Source organism: Tachypleus tridentatus, chromosome 3 (genome assembly GCF_004210375.1).
Source record: "Tachypleus tridentatus isolate NWPU-2018 chromosome 3, ASM421037v1, whole genome shotgun sequence".
Classification (NCBI taxonomy): domain Eukaryota; kingdom Metazoa; phylum Arthropoda; class Merostomata; order Xiphosura; family Limulidae; genus Tachypleus; species Tachypleus tridentatus.
This window is the reverse complement of record NC_134827.1, coordinates 87,171,519-87,195,473: the sequence shown is the minus strand read 5'-3', so window position 1 is coordinate 87,195,473 and position 23,955 is coordinate 87,171,519. Positions and strand designations below refer to the sequence as shown.

General features: G+C 29.7%; 1 protein-coding gene across 1 annotated transcript in view; it reads left to right on the top strand.

Annotated features, from left to right (window-relative positions):
- Window positions 1-3,124: 3,124 nt before the first annotated feature.
- The window catches only part of arr (low-density lipoprotein receptor-related protein 6), a 54,283-nt gene continuing 33,452 nt past the window's right edge, over window positions 3,125-23,955 (top strand). Inside the window, exons 1-2 of the mRNA XM_076495467.1 lie at window positions 3,125-3,329; window positions 12,944-13,340. Coding sequence (XP_076351582.1) covers window positions 3,278-3,329; window positions 12,944-13,340 — 449 coding nt within the window. The 5' untranslated portion in view covers window positions 3,125-3,277. The remainder of the gene's footprint in view (window positions 3,330-12,943; window positions 13,341-23,955) is intronic.

Genomic DNA, 23,955 nt, shown 5'->3' with positions numbered 1-23,955 from the left:
TGGTGAAATCCAGTTGAAATCTAATGCATTGCTGCCATATGACACAGCTATAGAAACCTGTGTGAAATAAACTTTCTTGACCATAAGGCAGGCAGTACTAGTTTAAACAGTCACTCTAACAAAGAATAAGGTTTCAACGTTGTTCATGTAATTATGGGTGATTGACTATCAAGTTGGATGCTACAATGGTAAGTGAAGTGTAAGTAAACAATATTAGTAGTAATGCTAAGATTTCATCTGTTTCACTGTGGCTGAAACCAAATATTCAGCTTCTGACACATCGTACGTCATTTGTAAAGAATTGTGCTGTCAGTATAGACCCAATTCTGTAAAAGCAACTCAGTGACTTGTATTCTTAAGACAGTTGGTATGGGTATTAACACTTTAATTAAAATAAAGTACAGAACAATGTTCAACATTCTTAGATCATCTTCAGGTTGTCCTGTACTTTATTTTAATTAAAGTTCTAATACCCATACCAACCATGTTGAGAATACATTTTTACTTCAGGTGGGTTTCTCATCATCATGAACTCAGTGACTTGTTGGTTGAGTATACTAATGTGCTTGTGGGATCAAATGACAAACTCTGCCTTGAAATGTTGACTCAGCAATGTATACACACAGAGGGCACATTACCAATAAAGCATTTACCATGATAGATTCCTTATCAACACTAGGAGGTCACAATGGCTAAACTTCAGTGGATGCTGCAGGATTGAGTCATACAAACTTTGAAGAGTACTTGGTCATCTAGAGTAGTAACAGAAAGACAAAAATAAGGTACATCAAATGTGTGATCTTATGTGATGTATCAATGCACTTTATCTATATTCTCCATGATAATCTCCAAGCCTGACATACACTGCATTCCATATGTTAGATGATTATCTCAGGCTTGCAGATTATCATGGAGAATATAGATAAAGTGCATTGATACATCACATATGAGTCTTTTTGTGTCAAGGATGGATCCAGGAGTCCATAGGTGAGACCAATGAACAGAGGAGAACAAGAATGCTGTCTTGAGTCATAGTGACCCACCTGATTAAGAAGAAGCTAAAGGGCTATATTTTGTGGTTTGTGATGAATTAGATGAGAAGTTGCTGGATGGAGAAGTAATAGGTACCTCTGACCATTAGATGAGATTCTGACCATGATTTTCCAATTAATATGTTTAAGACTGCTTGATGAACACTAGATAGAATGGTCAGATAGTCAAAAGATTGTTGAATAAAAGGGCATCATGATATTTACTTTCCAAACTATCACGTAGAATTAAAAGTCTTGACATATGCATTACATTGCAAAGTTATCAGTCAAGAGAACCTAAAAACTGTCTCAGCAACAACAAGCATGGAGCTTTCTACCAGGCCACTCGGGGTAATACAACGAATGTAATGCTAGAGCAGTGCCCAGTGCTTAAGAGGCACTGTCAGTAGATAGTCACAGACAGTAGATAGTCTTTACAATAGAGAGGATGATTGCCTGTGGCAGAGGGTAACTCCTTTGCTATGGTATAGAGAAGAATTGAGTTGCCTGTGAGACAGGCTTGATGATCCCATGAGGACCGTGTCTGTGGCTAAGGAGGATCTGCAGGCCACAGTAGTGGCCAACTACAAAACTATTACAGCCATGAAAACTCTGTTGGTGGGGTTGAGATGAGTTGTAGTGAAGCATTTATTAGAAATACTTTGTAGTGAGTGTAAATACTCTAAACAATTAATTTACAACAACTTGTTTTTCAGAAATATATATATAGATTTTTAAATTTAGAATGCCCTCTATATTTGTACTCATTAGTATAGGAGAAAGAGACGTTATATATATATATATGATAATGTCTTTGCTCTTTCCTGTATACAAGTGAGCATAGATAAGAGCAGGAGATTAGAATGTTCTGTGTGTTTTGAAATTTAAACTTCTCTTTTTGATATGTTTAATGTGCCACGCAAGTGTGTATGAATGAGATATGGTTAGATTATTTTTATCATCCTTGTCCATTATTTTGTTCATAAGAGACTTGTCTTTTTTCTATACTTTTATCATTATCACATTAATCATTGTATATGTGTATTGTCATAATTACTTATGTGTATATGCTTTTGAATTTTCATAAAGTTTAGTACATTTCATGTATTTCTCATTCTTCATTCATTAACCAGAAGTTTGGATTTTGTTTTCATGTGTGATGTTTATGAGACAGTGAGTTTCACATGGGGGGAAACTTACAATTATTATTAAAACTGAAATTAAAATGTTTTCAAGGTAAGAGGTTGCAACTAAAATATATCTTCCTCCTTTGTTGTAGTTTTGTGATTAGATCATTAAATTGTCCATTCTTATGGTAATCGATTGAGTAGGTACCTCCATGGGCTGTGAGAGAACAAGATGTCAAAAGGCAATTCCATCCATTGGTAAAAAAAAAAAAAAAAAGCCAAGTTTACCTGTTGAAGTTAAGCTCACATTCTTGGTTCAGTTTTATTAGGAAACCTTCGAGTAAAGGCAGTATTTAATATCATTATGTCTCAGTTCTGCAGAGATAAGATCTGAAAGAATGAAAGTTTAATAAAGAATGTTTTTTAATAAAAAACAAACTTATCCAATCCCATTATTCAAACTCTAAAAAAGTCAGTTCAGTTTACAAGAACAAACTAATGAAATTTTTTGGTCTATCCTATTGATATTAACAGGTATATCTGATACTTGTGCATAAATCAATTTTTGCCGAAAGTACTACCTCATTTATCAATTATATTATTCGCTCTTGTCCTTGTTTGATTTTTTTTTCGTGGTCATATGTTTCGTTACTCAGAGATACAACGTATTTCGTACCACAGTCATATTACGTAGCATATTATAAATTGCCTTAAAATGTATGTAATGGAAAAAAAACCGGACAAAACTATTCATTTTCAGCGATTCGCATTCTGTTGAAACACGGAGGTCAGTCATCTTTCTTCTTGTACTCTTTGGTGTATTTGCAATTTGCATTCAAATATTAAATTTCAGAAAAATGATTGTTAGATAGCGGAGCAGTACACTTGTACACGATGTAGACATATGGGTCAAGAGGAGCGGAGGAATTTCAAGGAGAATGAAGAACACGAGCGTTGTGTGTGAAAGTAGTCCCTGTAACAGAATGAGATGGCGGTATTAATATGGTATGTTCGCGTTTGTGATCGTTTTAAGTGAATTATCGATTAACTCTCGGGAATGCTAAATTTATTTAGAAAAATGGAATAAACAGAGGATTTTCAAGTCCTAGAATCTCTAGGATGGGCTGGATGTGGCTTGTAGTCTTCATATCCTGTTTTTATCTTACAAGAGGTAAGTCGATTGGTATGTATAACTGAAGTACATTGTTAACTGTGCCAACCGGTAGCTGGCTAGTTAGTCGACGAAACTGGCCTAAGCTAAGTGTAGTGACTCATCGAATGCAAGATATTCTGTGTATGGGACTACATTTTTGTTTTCTTCGGGCTTGAGCGTAGTTTTTCTTATAATTTTTGGTTATAAATAAAATAAATCATATTGTATTCGACTTCTCATTTGTAATTTAGTGTTTATATTCTATTAAAAACTTGGGAAACTCGTTGTTGTTTTTTATCTCATTTGCAATACTATATTACAAGATATAACTAGTAGTACAACTACAAGTACTATGCCTTACCTTAAGAGTCCGAATAATTTGAGTTACTGTATTCTGAATACTTTCTTGTTAAGTGTTAAATTATCTAGATAAGTTGCTCAAATTTAAAATTAAATTAATTTAAACCTGTAGTACTACTGTATCAAAGTCTATTAAGTTGTACTAATGTTGATATTTATAAACTGTCATTTTAATTTTCAGTCAGACGTGGGATTAACTAAGTAAATTTGAAGTTGATCTCGTTTATTCAAATTAGTGACAAGCCTTTATCATTTTTACTTGAAAGTTAAAGTAGCAGTTACAAATTAAACAGTAAAGTATGTTTGGCTGGGCAGAAGTTGACGTGTAATTGAAAATTTTTTCATTCACTCAATTAACTTGTAAGCTGCAGCAAAATTGGAATATCATGAAACTTGGTACAGACAATAATAGGATGATTTGTTAAATATTAATAAATATAGATAGGCTAACAGCGACATGGGCAATTTACATTATAATTTCATTAGATTCCAGTTTTAACTTGTGTAAGTAGGATAGCCATGAAGGCCTTAGGGGAGGTAGGTCTATACATCTAATCTACATGCTATTCCAGTAATGATATTTTGCTTATGATACCACTGAATGACATAACATACTTTACATTTCATTATTAACATTTATATTTAAAATTAATTTCCATAGTCAGTTGGAATTTGTTTTTCATTCTAGTACAAACATTTTTCATTATGAAACCATGAATTTTATAAGCAACATATTTTTTGTTAGGAAAACAATAAAATTTGTCATCTGTTTCAAACAACAGTAAATGTTAACTTGTTCCTTATGTTATTCCAACCTGTAAGTGAGCAGGTTTAAGGTTACAAAAAAAAAAGCAACCACAAATAAATTTACAATAGATTCAAAATGGAAGTTTTCTCTCTGTTCCTTCATTTATTTGGTATTTAAATGTCAGATTGCAGTCTCAGAACTGAAATATAGGTAAAACAGATCATGACTGTGCCTTTCTCTCATGCAAAATGTCCTTATAGTGCATTAGGTTATAACAAAGGGTTGAATATATAGTGCACTATATATTTTAATGCACTACAAGTTTTGGTAATGACTGGTGAATGGGGTCAGAATGAAAGTATGAATATGTAATAAAAATGTATGTTTTCATAACAGTAGCATAATTGACATATTTTAAAAGGGATAGCTGAAATGTAAAAATATTCAATACAGTAATGACATTCAGTTGTTCCAGGAACCACTAAGCAAGCACATTTGAAAGGGTAAAGCTAATCCACATTAAAAAAACGTGATTGTCTTCAGCTGTTTTTAATATTATATGACTACCAATGATTCTCATAGTCTATGTTATTTAACTTGATTAAAATTGCTTAGACATTTATTATTCCATTCAATAACTTTATTTCTAATTCAACAGTAACTAAAATTGTTTCTATAAAATGTTTTAAATTATTTTCATGTATATCTAATTTGATAACCATGGATTTGTAAAAGCTTTAAGTATGTACTTTTAAGGACATTGGTACTAGCAAAGATGTGAAATTTGTGAGTAGAATTTGTAGGTTGGATAATGTGGAGGCCATCTTTATTAAAGTAGAGGTAATAGATAAGAAAGGGTAAACTATCAAATGGAAGCAGGATTTTAGGAGGAGCTTAAGCTTTAACAAGCGTGGGATACATCAGTGTTTCGAGAAGTTAGAGTACTATTAAGGCTAAAACTAAAATTAATGGTTTTAATCTTAATGAGCCTATGCTATCGAGCACAGACTTCAATCTTCAAATGAGGCACAATTAGAGGGAAGGAAAACAGAAGAGATAGAGAAGAATGTGGATGATGAACTTGAGGTTATAGATGATTCTTTCACAAGACATGCAGACAGGATAGTCTGTGGATTAAATAGGAAAAAAAATTACTGCACAGAGGCATAGGTGAAGGATGTCACTGACAAAGAAAGAAATATAATTAAAAGGGTTAGCAGTGATGCAGTTTTTGTTGTACATGGAGGGACTAATGGTTAAGGAGGGGGGTATGTAAGCGGAGCTAATTAATAAGTAAAAGATATTAAAGGTATTTAAAGAAAAAGGTAATATTGTATCAAGGATACCTGCCAAAATTGATTTTGGAGATGAAAGTGTGAGTGGGGCACTAGAACTAAATGGTATGCTTAGGTTAACCCTTTTGTAACTGGTCAAGGTCAAAGGACACATCATTGCATTTGTTGACTTGCATTCAAAATTTGAATAGACTTCTATTTTATGAATGTGTGTCAAGTTTGATATCAAATTGTAGATAATATTTTGAATTTTAGTATTATATATGAGATAATTTCATAACTTAAAAGTATATATTAAAAGGACACACCTAAATATTGATTTTTGCAAATCGTGGTATGCTGATTGCAGCACTGGTTAAAATTAGACACTTTTGATGTAAAAATACTAAGTCAATATTTTTCATACAGATTAGGGACTCAAATTCAGTTTGCTAATATGGACAAGTAAGAATATAAAATAAGAACCTCGTATCTTTTCATTTTATAGAGATATGGCTTATGTGCTAAATCTCGTACAGTGACCCATTTCACCTCGTGCCATTTTTGAAAATGGTCCCTTGTATATATTTACTTCAATATATGACATGAATAACCAATTGACAGCATAGATTATCGTGCTAGTGTTTTTTTCAGCCATTTTAATCAGTTAAAAGGCTACCACATTCTTTAGAACTCAATTTCAAGAGTGTAGGTCATGTGTTTAGTCTACTTGATGTGTCTTTCTTTTTTTTAAGACCAAAATACAGCTCATAAATAAGCTGATAAATTGTAGTGGAATTCTATAGTATCAGTATAGCACTGTATGCTTTTTGGTTATTAAACTTAAAATATAAAATAATTTAAAATATTGTTTCACATTCTCCATGTGCAAAATTTTAAAAGGCTTAGGAACTTCATCAGCAACTGAGTACTGTTCTATATTTTAAGAAAAAGAAGTTTAATAACTTATTTTTGAATAATAATAATCTACATAAGTATATAATGTATAATAACTGAAAAATGACAATATTACAAAATACTAGTTCACTGAACTACAGCCAAGACAGGGTTAATTTGTAAAGACTGAAGGCCAGTTTTATATTATTGGATATGATAATTGAGTGTACATGCATTGAGTCAGTGCAAGTTATGTTATGTTAGCCAGCCACAACTGGAAGGTCAGTATAATAAAAAATAATAAACATATAAATAAATAACATTATGAGACTTAAGATACTTAGACTAAACATATTTATTTTTGTGTTGTAATTTTTGGTCATTCTAGAACAAAAGCATAAATTATATTTATTTTTTATGATGGTTTTGAGGTTGGTCAAATTGGTAGACCTTTCATAGTTAGGTAAGAGAAAATAACAGAAAAAATATTGTCTTACTGAAAACAAACATTTGAAATGTATTTAGGAGGTTTGAGATTAAATTAATAACTGAGATTTTTGGGGCAAAATAGTTTTTTAGTAATAACAGAAAAATTGCTCTGCATTTGGACTAGTAACAAAGCATGAAATTTTCACAAACAAATCTCTATGAGAAATACTTTATTAACAAAAATTGATTTTTCATGTTGTTTTTTGCTTTTCATATTTTTACCATATATTCTTACATATCTGAATATGATCTACAAAAAAAAATCAGGATGGTGTTCAATCTACTTTTTGAGTTATAATTTTTTAAAGTATCATCTGACCATATGTTTGTTATTTAAATAAAATTCAGTTCAGGTGTTTTACTGTGTGCAAATATATCCATACAATTTTGAAAAATACCTGTCAGAATTTTATGAATCCCACTGAAATATTCTCACCAGCCTTTCACAATGTTAAGTAATGAAATTGTAAGAAACAAGAAGGAATTAATTCATTTCTGAACAAGTTTATTGGCATAACTAATTAGATCACATGGCAATGCAAATGTATTGTGTATGCATTACAGTTATGCAGATATGGCTGAATTTAAGATTCATAATATAATAAATACAAAGGTAAATCAGACACAAAAAGCACAGTGCTACAACAGGGGATAACTGAAAAAGATTATAGTCACACCAAACTGCAATAATTGTGACAATGAAATGTTTCAAAAACTGCTTTGGCAATAAATTAGCCTTAACAACATCAAATAAACATTGCTTTGTTCAGACAGCTTGAATAAATTTCTGAAATTCGAGTTTGATTATCTTTAGATCACTTTGACTTAGAACATCGTGGCGAGCACTACTGCCTTGCACAGTAGGTGCACTTATCAGACAAAGAATATGTTGGAAAGGAATCCAGCTTTCATCTTTATGTGACCTTGCAGGCCATGAGAAAGTTCATTTCTTGATTTCTACATAAATGACACCAACACATTAGAATGTTCATCTGATCTATCTTTTGTGTTTTCCACATACTATTCATGATCATGTATGCATGCCACATATTTCCCTGGCTGATAATTGTCATTGCTATCATTAGACTCTATTTGAGCTGCTGCAGCATCACTTTCACTGCTAATACCAACAGTTACAACTGTGTACACATCATCCTCTGATAGCCTTCTCATATACAATTTGTTGGTAGAATAAAGCTATGATGTGACCTAATACCTGCCACAGTTTTGCATTTTCCATAGCACTCAAGTAGATCAAACTTTACACAATTCTGCAGGACTGATTCCTGATTGACAAGATATAACTGAATGCCCTGAATGTGGTCTTTTGCTCAATGGTACATATCAGAGACACTTAAAATTTGATAATTTGTTATTTTACACAACCATGGATTTTTTGAAGATCATGTTCAGAGATGTAAGAATATATGGTAAAAATCTTAAAAGGCTGAATAACTGGTGACATGGTCAAACTGTGGCCTGAAATAGGGCTATTTTTAGCTAAATCGTAAAAAGTTGCATGCAACTACATTTTTTCCAGGAGATCTAATAGACTTTTAATTACAACAATTGCTGATTTATCAACTGATATGTTATAGGAAATTTGAAAACAAAATTCAACTTTGTATAATAAGTCTTAGAGCTATGGCTTATTAAATAAAACTAAACTAAATAATGATAATGAAAATTGTGATTTAAGAGTGAAGGCTGAGCACAAAAAGCTTGGAGTGAATGAATATTTGCCCAAGTACAGTGACAACTATGGTCATGTCAAAGTTAATGAGACATTAAATTAAATACATCAAATAAGTTGGATATAGTTTATCTTCCCTTAGATTATTTTCAAATGTGTTATACAGATTTTTTTGTTATTATGATTGTCTTAAAAGCATTTGGGAAATGAATGTTTAGGAATGCTTTTGTATACTTGTTTTAAAACCAAGATGATATTACAGTGGGGAATTAGGAAATGTGTGCATGTCTGTGGCATTGGCTAATATGATGAGTCATCAGTTGTTTTACTCATGAAAACACATTTTTTCAAGATGTGTACAGGTCATTGAATCCTTGAAAATCTTTAACAGTATTCTGGTGCTATGAGTATTAGTACTTTAATTAAAATAAAGAACAGAACATTTGAACTTTTTTAGGTCATCTTCAAGTTATCAATGAGGAATGAAATTTTGAGTTTAGTGTATTGTTTTTATTTGTGTATTATGATTGTTTAAAGGCTTTTACAGTCTAGGAAAGGGCAGTGTTGTAAGCTATAGCTTTTATTTTAATTCAGATGTTTTGTATTGTTCACTGGATAATGTTTTTAGCATGCTGTGTGATATCTAGAAATCTCCTGAGTTTAAAATTGACGTGACATGATGTCGAATTTTCTAGAAATTGTTAGGTAGTTATTATTCAGTGAGCCAGTTAATATATGGGTTGGTTATTTAGTGAGTTAATAGTTAGTTACTGAGTCTTTTACAGTGTTATTGATTGCACTTTCTTTGTTAACCTGAAGATGGCTAAGAATGTTGAAACATTGTTCTGTATTTATTTTAATTGAAGTGTCAATACCCATACCAGTTGTCTTGAGAATACATTTTTACTTCAAGTAGGTTTCTCGTCATCACAAATTACTTTAGTAATTTTACTTTAGATTTTAAAGGCCTTAAATTCTGAATTTCTGTAATACCTATAAGATTATTGAAAATATGTTTTACCTTTTAATTAATTTTTCATATAAAAAAAAGAAAACAGGAAGCAAAAGCATTTCTGGTACAGAAAAGGAAAGTAAAACAGTTTGATTTTCTATGGTTTGTGTCTCCATATTTTGTTTTTCATTTTTATTTATCATCACACTTCAGTTATAAGAACAGTATTTATTTTGAATACTCAATTTTATTGTATGAGATTGATTAAAATAGTTGAGAAAGATGAATAGACTAGCCTAGCAACTGTGTTCCTGATAGATCAAATTTTAAATTTTTCTAATGTCATCCTGGTGTATTGCATTATCAGTACTAATGTATATTATTAAAATCTATTTTAAAGTGTTGGATGATTTTTAACATAATTAAAACAAGAGCAAAACAATAGTGAAATTCATAAATATAAGCTAGTAGTCTTGCATACATTGTGGTTAGTGTTTTATGTGTACAAGCCATATTGCTAAGCTAATCATATTTTGTTAATTACTTGAGTTCAAGAATGAAATAAATGTAGGGAAGTTGAGATTTATAAAGATGTGTGGAAACATGTTGCAGGGAAAAGTATCAAAGCCTACACTAAAAATTGGACTGTTGAGAAATGTCTAAAATTTCTAACCATTCTATCATAATTTTAAATTACATGTAGTAAAAATGACATTTCTTTTCTCTTCAGTTGTAAATATAGCATTAATTTATTAACAGGAATTTAAGTCTGATTTAGTAAACATTAGATCACCAAATGTATTAATGAGTGATGGATTTATAATACTGGCCTGAGAATTTAAATTTCATAAAAGTTTTAGTTTTACTCACAGATTTTCCATAATTCAGCTGTGCAGATTTTCAAAATAATATTCTTTTTGTTTTGTTTTTTGTTAGGTATTATAATTTATCCCAGGCTCAGTATGGCCAGGTGGGTTAAGGCATTTGACTAGTAATCTGAAGGTTGTAAGTTTGTGTCCCCTTTGTACCAAACATGCTAGCTCTTTCAGCCATGGGGTCATTATAATGTGACAGTCAATCCCACTATTCATTGGTAAAAGAGTGGCCCAAGAGTTAGCAGTGGGTGGTGATGACTAGCTGCCTTCCCTCTAGTTTTACACTGCTAAATTAAGGACTGCTAGTGCAGATAACCCTTGAGTAGCTTTGCGCAAAAACAAAACAACAACATAATTTATCCCAGATGAGTCTTTGATTTATAATATTACATATTACAATTTTAAATAGCCTGAACTTTTAATTTTAATATAGTTTAACTGAAGTTCATGTATCAGATTTGTGACATTTACGAACAGTATTGATACACACACATTTTAATATACAAATGACAATACAACTTATAATAATGGTTATTACAAATAATTTATCTACAAACGTTTAACAAACTTGCAAACAATACTGAGTTTTCTATCTTGTCTGGAACTGAATATTTTACCAGTGGTTGAAAACAAGTAAATTAATCCTATGCTGCTACACAGGTATACTTCACTTGATGGGAAAGCTAGGTATCTCTTCACATGTGAGATTTTTCTTCTGGAGTTATGCAATATCTTCATAGAAATACTAACCTTCAAAGTTAATTCAGTGAAGTTGAATGGTTTGAAATCTATAAACATATCTGCAAATGTCAAATATCTGCAGTTTTCTGATTAACAAACATTTATCACAGTTATAGCTTCCAGGGTTTACAGTAAGTATACTAACTATAGAAAAACCAACAATATTAAACTGTCTCTTTGTGTTGCATTGGTTACCTTTTATAAACTTTGTGATGAGGGTCTTGGAAGTTTAGTTGACAGTAATACTGGCAATCATTAGTATTACATATGCACACACATGGTACATTGCTGATACTTGTATTCAAGAATCTTCAACAAATTTAAAATTGTAAGTTACATGCATTTCTAAATATATATTAAAGTACAGTATATATAGGTATTAAAATAAGTATACACTAGTAATTACATTACATGTGTATGGATTTTTTGCAAATTGGGAAGAACAAAAACTTATTTAGATCAAATTACTATCTTCTTTTACTATAATGAATAGGTTTATTATCATATTTCTCAACAAAAGTACAAATAAACTGAAGAAAATGAAAAAATATTGATGTCAGGTGAATATGAATTATCATTCATGCATTGTTTATTTTATTTGTGAAATATGGAGCTCTTTTAATCTTCAAACTATGTGTCGTGGTCTTTCTTTTGTGTATTGAGATTGAGATATGACATTTTGTGAAAAATGTGTTAAGTGATGAAGAAAATGGATAATATCAGATTCAGCCTGTGGAAATTACCGTAGAACATGATAATTTCAAGACAAACCATTGCAGACATGTATAATTATTCTTATGTTGCAAAGTTTGAAAGGATATTTTTCCTCACAGTAATGAGTAAGAAATGAATCGTGCTTTAGAAAGTATTTAAAAATTTGGATTCTATTCTGTGATAAAATATCACAGAATAGAATCCAAATTTTGAAAAGCAATATGTATCAGTCATCTGATTTCACATTAAATAATATTTCAGAAGTAGAAGACAAAGCACTGGATCAGTGTGTTTTTTGGTTGTCTGACATGTTATGTAGTGGTTTCTTTTTAGCATATCATTCTTGTCAGCATTTTCAAAACAAAAAAAAATATTTTCTATGATAGTTTATTAATGAAAAATAAACCTTTAAACTTACGACTAAAGAAATCTATATTCATTCAAAGTTTTTACCCAAAAGTAATGGGGTCATTTCCCCAGCATTTATGGTAGCTTTATTCTTGGTATAACAAGATGAATATAGTTTTTTTGTGATTTTATATAAATATATATTATAATAGTTGTTGGATGGTTTTGTGAATAAATTTTGTAGGATCAGAAAGCAAAGTATTCTTCTAATGTTAATAAACTTCAGAAGTACTTTTAAGTATAGTTTCTTGTACTTATTAAACTATTATTGGAGAAATTTCATGAAATGGAGCAAATGGATGCATTTCATTTTTAAGATGAGTAACAAAAAGAACACAATGATTACTTTATAGTTTGAATTTAGAGAGTTTTTATCAAAAATCTTTAAATACATGAGGATGCAGAAAAAAAATTATATCAGCAAATTAGTGCTTAGTTTTTAGAAAATACATTTATAGATGTGTTTTTCTCTTCTCAATAGCATCTCCACTTCTGCTCTTTGCAAATCGCCAAGATATTAGACTTGTTGATATTCATGGCTCAGGAAAAAATGAATCAAAAATATTTAGCAGTGGTGTTGAAGATGCTACAGCATTGGACTTCTATACTGCAGGAAATAAAATATTTTGGACAGATATTGGTCTTGAGATGATCAAAGGAATGCATATCAATGATTCTAAGTCACTGAAGAAAATTATTACTACGGGTTTAATATCTCCTGATGGCTTGGCTTGTGACTGGTTGGGGAAAAAACTATATTGGACAGATTCTGAAAGTAATAGAATTGAAGTCAGTAATCTTGATGGCAGTTTCAGGAAGGTACTATTTTGGGATAATCTTGACCAACCACGAGCTATTTCTTTGGTACCAATGGATGGGTAAGAGAGAAAAAAATATTTTATGTAGTTTATATGACATAATTAACTTGAAATTAAAAAAAACACTTCTAAAATATGTACTTGCATTTTGATCTCTTTTTAACAGCATACTTTAGCTCTTCAATTAAAATTATCAAATGTTTGTTTGCACTTTTAACTAATCTGTGCAATTTCTGTGTCTGATTTTAACTTAGTCTATATCAAGTGGATTTGTGCAAATTGTTTGTTAATTAGTATGAAGTATACACCAATTTGATATGTCAGTTTTAATGTAGTTTGTTGAAATTCATTTTAATGTTCCAGTTAAAGAAAAGTACTAAGAAAAAATTAAATTAGTTTACTTCAAAACATTCTTTTTTGCTTGTGCAACATTGTTTTTACATGTTTACTAACTTTACCAACACTTATTGAAAGAAATGTAATGACTATGGCTGATCTCAAGAAGCGTTTTTCTTCATATTTTTACTGTTTTCACTTTAAGCAATATTTACATCATACCAGTGTGTATTAGAGAATGTTAGAACAGATTTAAATAATACAACAGTGTTACCGATGCCACAGCACAGAGGTTCATTATCTCAAGAATTAGAAATAAATTTATCTAAGAAATATTATATAACAGCCTCTGATATAATTTTATATAAATTACACCATGTAATCAGTTTTAGTTTTGAAGTAGAGAAAGATAAAAATTAGAGAAATTAATATAGGAAAAATGTTGTTTGTAAACTGTGTAAATATATGACATTTTCAGAGATAGGGGTTCAAATTCAAATTTTTTTTATTTCTTCAAAAGGGGCAGTTCCCAATCACAATTTAGTTTCTAATAAAAAGAACATTTAACAGAGATTTGTATAGTTCCTATCGAGAAATATTTTTGTTGTTTCCTGAATGCCAGTCATTACTTGTTTTCCTGTTGATAAGTCATGAATAATTGTGTATTATTTTGCAGTGATATTGTATTTTCTTGTGGAATACATCTTGTATGTTTTATAATTCTTTCACTGTAACAGCTTTTGAGTAGTCTTTTCAACATGAAATTGATTATACTCTTTACACATGGCCTTATATATAGCATTCTTTATGTAACATGTTACTTCTCCTTGTTTGGCACAGAGAGTGTAGTTGCATTGCACCATAAGATGCCACACAACCAACTTACTCTTGTTCTGCTGCCAAAGAATCTCTTGTTTTATGAATTTGTCTTTATTTTTCCAAAGTAGAGGTGATAAGCTGCAATTTTAAGTTTCAACTAGATATTGAATGCTTTTTTTAACTGGAATATTAGTTTTAAGTACGTAATTATGTATTCACAAGTTTCATTACCGTAGGATTGTTGTTAAAGGCATTAACGTTGATGTAATATGGTCAGATGATGTTCATTATTCTTCAATAAGATGTGTTTTAGTCATTCTTGAACCTCAAGATAATTACTATAAGTATTGCATATTCAGTAAATATGACTGACTTTATCAAATATAGCTCTTTGTTTTACACTTTTTTCAGGGTGATAAGACATAAAGTTGAGTAAAGTAAGGTTAATATATTATTTTTGATATAAAGAAGTATGTAACTAGGGTAAATCAGTCTTTCCATTAACTTGCAAAAACAGGAAGGAAATTCAGGGCATCAATTTTTGAAGTTCCATTCAAATATGTGGAGGTTTTAGCAAACCATATTTGTATGTCAAATATTGTTGTCACATTGCAGTGCTTTATTTTTCAAACCAGATATTTTAGATTGGATAGCTATTTACTGTTTCTCTTGTTTGTTTGTGCGTGTGTGCATGCAAGTGAACAGTTTGCTTGGATCACATATAAAAGTATGATGAACCGTACAGTTATATTTTGAGTGGTTACAACAACAGCTGAGTAAACTGTCCCTTGTATACACTTTAATATATAACATGTGACCAATCAACAGTTTAGAATGTGTCCTTAATGGTTTTTTCAACCATTTTAATGTATAAGGGCACCTCATTCTTTTGAACCAAGATTTCAAGGAAATATATTGTGTCTTTAGTGTGCTCAAAATTTCATATTTTTTTAGGCTTAAACTCTGCTTGGTCACTAAACTTGGTAAATTATGGTGGGATTCTATGGTATTGATATAGTAATTTATATTTGGTTATTCAACTGTATTTACAAAACCTAAAAATTTATTTCATTTTGTTCATATCTGTCATGTGAAATTTTAAGACTTTAGCAATCTACGTCAAGCAGCAACTTGAGTACAAAGGTCATAGCTAGAAGAGATAATTGCTTGTTTTACTTCTTTACTTACTGTTCTAGATTTTAAGAAAAATAAGTTTAGTAACTTGTTTCTAAATAGTAATAATCTATATATGTATATATAATGTATAGTAATTGAAATGTGAACGTATATTACAGAATACTAATCTATTAAAACACAGTCAAGCCGGGACATTTTGTAAAGACCACAGATCAGTTTTATATCATTCAGCATGGTATCATGATTATACACATGCTGTATCATTCTAACTTCTATATTGTTAGCCAAGCATGGCTGAAAGGTCAATATAATAAATATACATAAATGTACACTGTTGTGAGATTTAAGCTATTTAGTTTAAACAGTTATGTTTTTTGTTAAACTGGTTGTCATTCTAGAAGGAAAAAAGAGCATAATTCCATGAATTATGAAGTGTAGAGGATGAAGTGGACTTGAAGACGAAAGGCAGAAGACTTTCAAAATGTCATTCTCTACAATTGTGTCTTCACAACAGGCAGTTGCCGTCCATTCTGTGAAGTTTCATCATGCCTAAACAATCTATCAAAGAATAGCATAATTCATATTTATTTCCTAATTTTTATGTTGTTTTTAAATCAGTCAATTCCACTAAACCTGTAGAACTTCACAAATGAAAATAAAAGAAACAGTATAAAAAATTGTCTTAAGAAATGAATAATAATTATCTAGACATTATAAAGAATTTGCATGTGAAATTTGAAAATTTTCTGATGCACAAAGGTATTTTTAATCTTATGAAAATTATTTTGCATGTTGGATTGGCAACACTCAAAATGAAAAAAAGGCATGAGAAAAACATTACTTAAACAAACTTTATGAGTTAATTTTAAAAAATTGATATTTTGCATATGAAAGCACTGTAATGTTTACTGAAAATTTGCCAAGTTTCATTAACATACTTATAAATTTAAAAGTAAAAGTATGGAAACTGTAACAAGCACAAAAATGTCACAAGGTTGGTCCCAGAGATTGAGCCTGTGCTGAAACAGTGAAGTAAAATTATGTTCAAGATCGTCTGCATGTATATTCATTGTTGAATATTAAGAACATTTGTTTATAGTCATAAACATAATTGACTTGCATAAATCTCAATGGAATAATTAATGAAAATAAGTTGGTTGGTTGATGATTAAAGACAGTTTGAGCTTTAATTAAAAGCCAATTACATTGTCAAGTAAACAATTAATAAATGATTTTTCATGAATTCTAGGTGTGGAAGTATATTTAAGATACAAAGAAACTGTAATGTTAACACTAATCTTATCATTTAAAAATATTTAATGTCATTGCTCAACATAAATATGTACGTAAAAGCACTTTGATCACACTTAAATTTTTAAGTTTCTAGTTGATTATTTGTATCTATAGCACTAGGTTTCATACTGTAATTTAAAGCGAGTAGTGAAGGGTGTTTTAAAAATGTAACATTCCCTAAAACAAACTAATGTTTACTTCCATGTGAAACTTATTTTGTATATTGTTACTGACATATTAATAACAAGTTTTCATTCATTCTTGACATCTAACACATTTGTTTCTCTGGTAACTCTTAAATTAAAAAATTTTCAAATTACCTTCTTCTAACTGAAGGTTTTAATCAGATGGCCTAAGAAAACAATTTGCAGTAGTAGTTCAAAATACAATTTATGTCACTTGATATTATTGTGTAAGTATAATATTCTATAATGAATCATTTTTTAATAAGAATAAAATTATGAAAAGAAGCTCACGAGAGGGAGCAAAAATTTTAAAACTCCATAAATCTCTTATGTACCCAGCACTTTGTAATTAGTGTTAGTAACGATAAGATATTTGTTCATGCATGTGCTAATGATTATTATTGCTATCTTAATGTCAGGTTAAACCTGAAAGTGGTTTCATGTTGTGAATCAAGTAATCATAGAGAACAAGAACACAGTAAATTAAGTATGGAACAAGAGATTTGTACACATTTTAGTGTTAATACTTATTTCACTACATGATTAAAAAAATTAAATTGCATCATTCTTTTCTGGTCCAATATAGATATCCAGAATAAAAAGTATAATATTTTACCTGTTTGTGAGGACTTTTGCTCAGTAACAGAGCTTATCAGGTCTGAGTTGACACTTGATATCATTAGAGTCAACAAGCTTTAAGTTGTAGAATGCCTCAGTTGATAGAGTGTGACATGTTAGTATAAGTGTCTGCATGATATTCCTCCATAGTAAGCCTAATGACAATTTAAATTGTATATATTGAATAATATTTTCTGTGTTGGAGTAGTGTTTAATGTAAAAACTTTTTGGTACAACTGTACTTTGACAGAATAAAAATATCAACACTTTATATAAATGCATATATGGAGTTATATAAATTAAGCATAAACTTGTTTGTTTTTCCTTGTTTTTATTTGAAATGTGAAAAGTAGTCAGCAAAATACTATTTATAATGATGTGATACAGTATCTTCAAGAATGTGTAAGGTTTTTATTATATCATTGTCTACCAATATAGATTTCCTGTATGAAAAATATTTAAAGGCTTTTAAGTTCAACCAGTAGAAAACTCAAAATTTAGGGCTTTAAATTTGGGAATTTTTTTCCCTGCTATGTGTCTTTTGCCTAGTTTTTGCATTACAAAATTGACAAAATTAATACAAGTTTTGAGCATATACTCAGACTTCCAGATTATAACATTTTTTGATCATCATGCAACCTGAGGTTAGTGGAAACATGTCACCAGGTGTGTTTGTAAAAATAGTGTTTTGTTACTGGTCTCAGTGCAAAGTGATTTCATGTTATGATTAAAAAAACTATTTTTTGCCCAAAAATCTCAAATACTTGTGTAATCTCTAAAACCTCCTAAATACATTTCAAATGTTTGTTTTCAGTAAAACTTTATATTTTGATATTTTCTTTACTAGAACTTTATGGGGTCTATCACTTAACTAACCTTGTAACCATCATACATAAATTAGGAAATAAATATAAATTATGCTTTAATAAAATATGACTACATATTATAAAATGAAAATACAAATGTTTAGTCTAAGTAGCTTAAGTATCATAATGCTATATATTTACATTTTTTATTATATTGACGTAGTCAGGACTACCTAACATTACATAACTTGCATTGACGTAGTGCATCTGCTCTCAGGTAATATTATACATTATATATATGTATATAGGTCATTGATATTTAGATACATATTATTAAACTTCTTTTTCTTAAATTATAGAACAATAAATCAAGAAGTAAAACAAACTATCTCTTGCTATGACTGTTACACTTGATTGTTGCTGGACATAGGTTGCCAAGCTTTTTTAAATTTTGCATGTGGAAGACATCAAACAAACTTTTTTTAGGTTTTATATATACAGTTGAATAACCAAAAAATTGTAAATAACTACACTGATACCATAGAATTCCACTATAATTTAACCTTAGTAACTAAGGTTTTTTAAATTATATAAAATATGAAACTTCGAGCAGACTAAAGACACAAATTACTTCCTTGAAAACTTGGATTATAAAAATATGGATGACTTTTCAAAGATTAAAATCATGGGGAAAACCACTCTGGAGAACCACTCTAAACTTTTGATTTGTTATTCACATGTCGGTTACTGAAGTAAGAGTATAAAAGATACCATTTCAAAAAATGGAAAGAGTTGAAGGGTGTCACCATGTTTGTTTCAGTACTTATCTCAGCAAAATAAAAAATATGTGGTTCTTATTTTATATTCTAGCTGGATATAATTAATAGTTTGAGTTCCTAATTTATGTGAAACTATAGATTTAGTATTTTGACATCGCTAAAATATTTTAAACAGTGTTGCATTCAGCATACCATGCAACTCACTAAAATCTATAAATAAATGTGTTCTTTTAATATATACTTTTAAATTAATAAATTACTTCACATATAATATTAAAGTTCGAATTGTGATCTACAATTTCTGTCTTATTGACAAAAATTTATAAAATAGTAGTTCAATGAAATTTTGAATACAAGTCAGCAGACTTAATGACACGGCCTTTGAATCCCAACCCATCGCAGAATGGTTAACTGGCTTTCTAACAATGGCATAAGAGCCTTAAAAAATTCCCAAATTTTGTCAGTCTAAATACTTTCCATCTGAAGTTAATACAATACTCTGAATTTAAAACAATGCAATATAATACACCATTTCACAATTACAACTTTGGTTTTTTTCTATTGGATATAAATAATATAGTATACAATGTCAGTGACAACCTGTGACAAGTGGGTCTGATTTCAAGTGTGTGACTTCATAAACAAATAAACTTGAAAACTAAACTTGGCCTTAGTATATTACACTAACCTTTATAAAATTCCATATTTTAGAGGTAGGTTGTAAATATATTAGAGAAAGGAGGAGATGTAAAGAACAAATGTTACAATTTGGTACAAAAGGAAATTGGAGATGTTTAAAAATATTTCATTATGAAGTTAAGGATTTATAACTTGTGTAGTTTTAAATTTTTATTTATCAAATACATTTTGATGGCTAGTATATTTGTATACATTGATAATAAAATAGTTTAAGTTTTTAATGTAGTTCTAAAAGGTGACAATATGCACACTTTGGAATAAATTTTATAAAAATACTTTGATTGCCATATTCAAACTGCATTATTTTTATGTAAAATACAACAAAAGCTCTGTTGTCAGCCATTCAGTGTGTAAAAGTGACAGTTGTAAATATTAATCACTTTGTTAAAAGAATACAATAGGGCTATGTTTGAAGATTTGTAAGGTGATGCTTAACTAGTGTCATGTTATTTTTTTCCACTTTCTCTGGTTCATCAGACAGCATACAAGTAGTGTGAATTTGGTTCTCTCTCTCTCTCTCTCGTGTTAGCAAAAGCCTTTTGATGGTGTTTGATTTGTACAATACAAAATACTTAAAAGTTATTGAAAAAAAACATAAACAAAAATTACTTAGTTGGAACAGGTCATTTTTGTTAGCACATGAAAGGTATATTATAGTGCCTGCATTGTTTCAGTAAAGTATACTTGAATCCTAGTGTAGGAGACATTAGAGAAATGTTATGGCACAATAAGTATCAAACAAAATATATGCTAATAATGTAACTTTGAATAAGGAGCACCAATGTAATTGCACTCCAAACAATTTATTTATATGTAACACTTTGTTGTACATTAATTTGTATTTACTTTCTAGTCACTGTTAGTGTAGTCTGTTCTGTTTTGTCATGTATTTATTAGGTAAGTTTTTTTTGGTCATTAGTCTTGCTTAAAAAGACTAGTAATTTCCTTAGAAGAGTGATTATTTAAATTGCTAGATGTTTCCAGAAGTGATTCCCAAACATTATTGGTTTGCTTTAGCAAGGTTGTAAATGATATAGTTATCATAAACATGTCAGTGATAAGCAGATCTTAGATAAAAATGTTAAGGTCATGCAGAATATGTTTCACAATCATATACTTTTGTTGTCACTATTGACAGGAGCAAATATGTCCTCTACTAAGCAGTTTTCTGTTTAAATTAATTACATGTACTTTACTCACTCTAACTACTGAAAATTTGTTGTTTGCCACCTCTGACTGAAGCATCAAATTAGTTTTGAAATTTTTAAATGCATCTAACCACAAAAATGCCAGATATTTTTTAGTTATCATAAAGTTTGTGAATTTTACACTATTTTGAACACTTAAATGTATTATTAATTTGGTTTATTAAAAATCCATAATTTTGTTTAAAGGGTAATGAGATGATTAATTAGCACATTTGTCAGTATTCAAGTTTTCAAGTTATTTTTAAAAGTCCTTGAGAATAGGGTGGTATCCATGCTACAAGAAATAATTTAAAGTCTCTACAAAGACTGCTGTATGAACACATCATAAAGCAACATTTCTTACAGAATTGTTGCATTGTTTGAACCTGAAGTTAGAAAGAGCAGTTCTGTTTCATTGGCCAGAAAGATTTATAAATTACTGATTAACTAACTACTGGATTAAGCCAGCAGAAACAAAAAGTGTTTGTTTTGGTATGTAGAACTGCAGTATCACTGCTTATTTTAAACAGAGGAATGGGAACAATTTCACAATCCTTAATAAAATAATTCAAGTAGTTAAATATTTGATACAACTTAAAATTAGTTTTAATTAATACTTAAAGATAATTGTTTGTAAGCTGATAGGAGCGAGTCCAATATATACATCATATATATTACACATCCCATATATTATGTCATTAAAGACCTCTAGCCACTAATCCTAGTAACGTTGTTTTTTTCAGCATTAAAAACTATTAAAATTTTATAGAATATATCTTCAAAATATTGCAAATTTTAACATCAACAGAACATACAAAATCTACTGATCTTAAGTCACATAAGTGTCTTTTTCTTTGTTTAATCTGATTTGGTGAAGGTCCTGAACAGTGGCACAAGTAGTGCACAGGTTAAGCTTTCACAAAATTGGCCTGTAAAACTTGAATTTAATGTGTAGAAATATGCAAGAAACAATACAATTTTTAAAAAAGTGTATGATTTTAAGTAATGGAAAAATACTAGTTATATAAGAGAAAATATTCAAAAAATGAGGTATGTTAGTAATTATTATTATTTATTTTACAGTAGTTGGAAGACTCAAATCTGTTTTGATTATGAGTACATTGTCTTTACTTTTTTATTGCAGAGTGTATTATTAACCCTTGTTTATGTTCTAAAACACATGGCATTTTCATTTAACTTTTTAAAGTATGCATATAGCCAAAGTGAATCACAAAATATTTTTGTAATAGTTTATCAGTTTTATTGCCTGGGAAAAAAAAACAAACCTTTATTTCTTTTGCTGCAGGCTCAGTGTAATATGCATAAGTTTGTCTATACATTTGCACTGTAACTTTTGATACAGCGTGTGTTCCATCACGAAGTTTGGTAGGCTCTAAGTAAAGATTACGAGTATGTTGTATGTAAAAAATCAGATTTTTTAAAGAAATTTTTATTGAGATTTGTTACTAGTCTGAATGCAAAGTGATTCCATGTTGTGATTAAAAAACTATTCTTCATCTCAAAAATCTCTGATTTTATTTGCGTAATCTTTAGAACCTCCTACATACATTTCAGATGTTTGTTTTCAGTAAGACTTTATATTTTGTTGTTTTATGTATCCTAACTGTATACAGTGTCACTTGACCAACTTCACAACCATCATATAAAAAAAAAGGAAATTAATATAAACTATGATTATTTCATGCTAGAATGACTACATATTATAACATGAAAATACAAATATTTAGACTAAGTAGCTTTAAGGATCATGATGCTATATATTTAAATATTTTTTATTATATTGACCTTCCAGTCATGCTTAGCTAACATTACATGACTTGGATTGACACAGTGTAATGCACTCCTGTTACGTATCCAGTAGCATAAAGTATACCTTTAGTTTTACATGTCTTGGCTTAAGGGACTAGTATTTTGTAACATACAGTCATGTTTCAGTTAGTATACTATTTAAATATAAATTATTAAACTTCTTTTTCTGAAAATATAAAACAATAAGTCAAGATGTTAAACAATTATCTTCTCACTACATCCTCTGTATGCAATTGCTGCTGGACATAGATTGATAAGACTTCACTCCTACGAAAAGTTTGCATGTGGAGAATATCAAAGAATTTTTTGTCTTATATGTACAGTTGAATAACCAACAAAAAACATAAATATGTTATTTAATTTATTAAGCTTAGTTACTGAAATTTGTTTTGATTTTAAAGAATATGAAACTTTGAGCAGACTAAAGACACAACCTACCTCCTTGAAAAATTGAATCAGAAAAATGTGGTATCCTTTTCACAGATTAAAATGGCTGAGAAAACCACTCTGGGTACATTCTAAGCTATTGATAGCACATTCACACATGTCACATACTGTAGTAATAATATATAAGGGACCATTTCAAAAAATGCTAAGTTAAACAGGGCTACCATGTTTGATTGAGTACATAAACCATGTCTCAGTAAAATAAAAAGATAAGGTTTGTATATTATATTCTAGCCTGATAATATTAGTAATTTGAGTTCCTAGTGTATGTGAAACTATAGACTTAGTATTTTGATGTCACAAACATCTAATTTTAAACAGTGCTGCATTCAACATACCATGTGACTCACTAAAATCTTTGTTCTTTTTTAATATTTACTTTTAAATTAAGAAATAAAACTGGTATATAATATTAAAGTTTGAATTATAATTACAAATTAATCCCAAATTTATTGACATAAATTCATAAAATAGTGGTTCAATAAAATTTTGAATGCAAATGAACAAGCAGGATGATGTGTTTGACCCATGACCCTTAG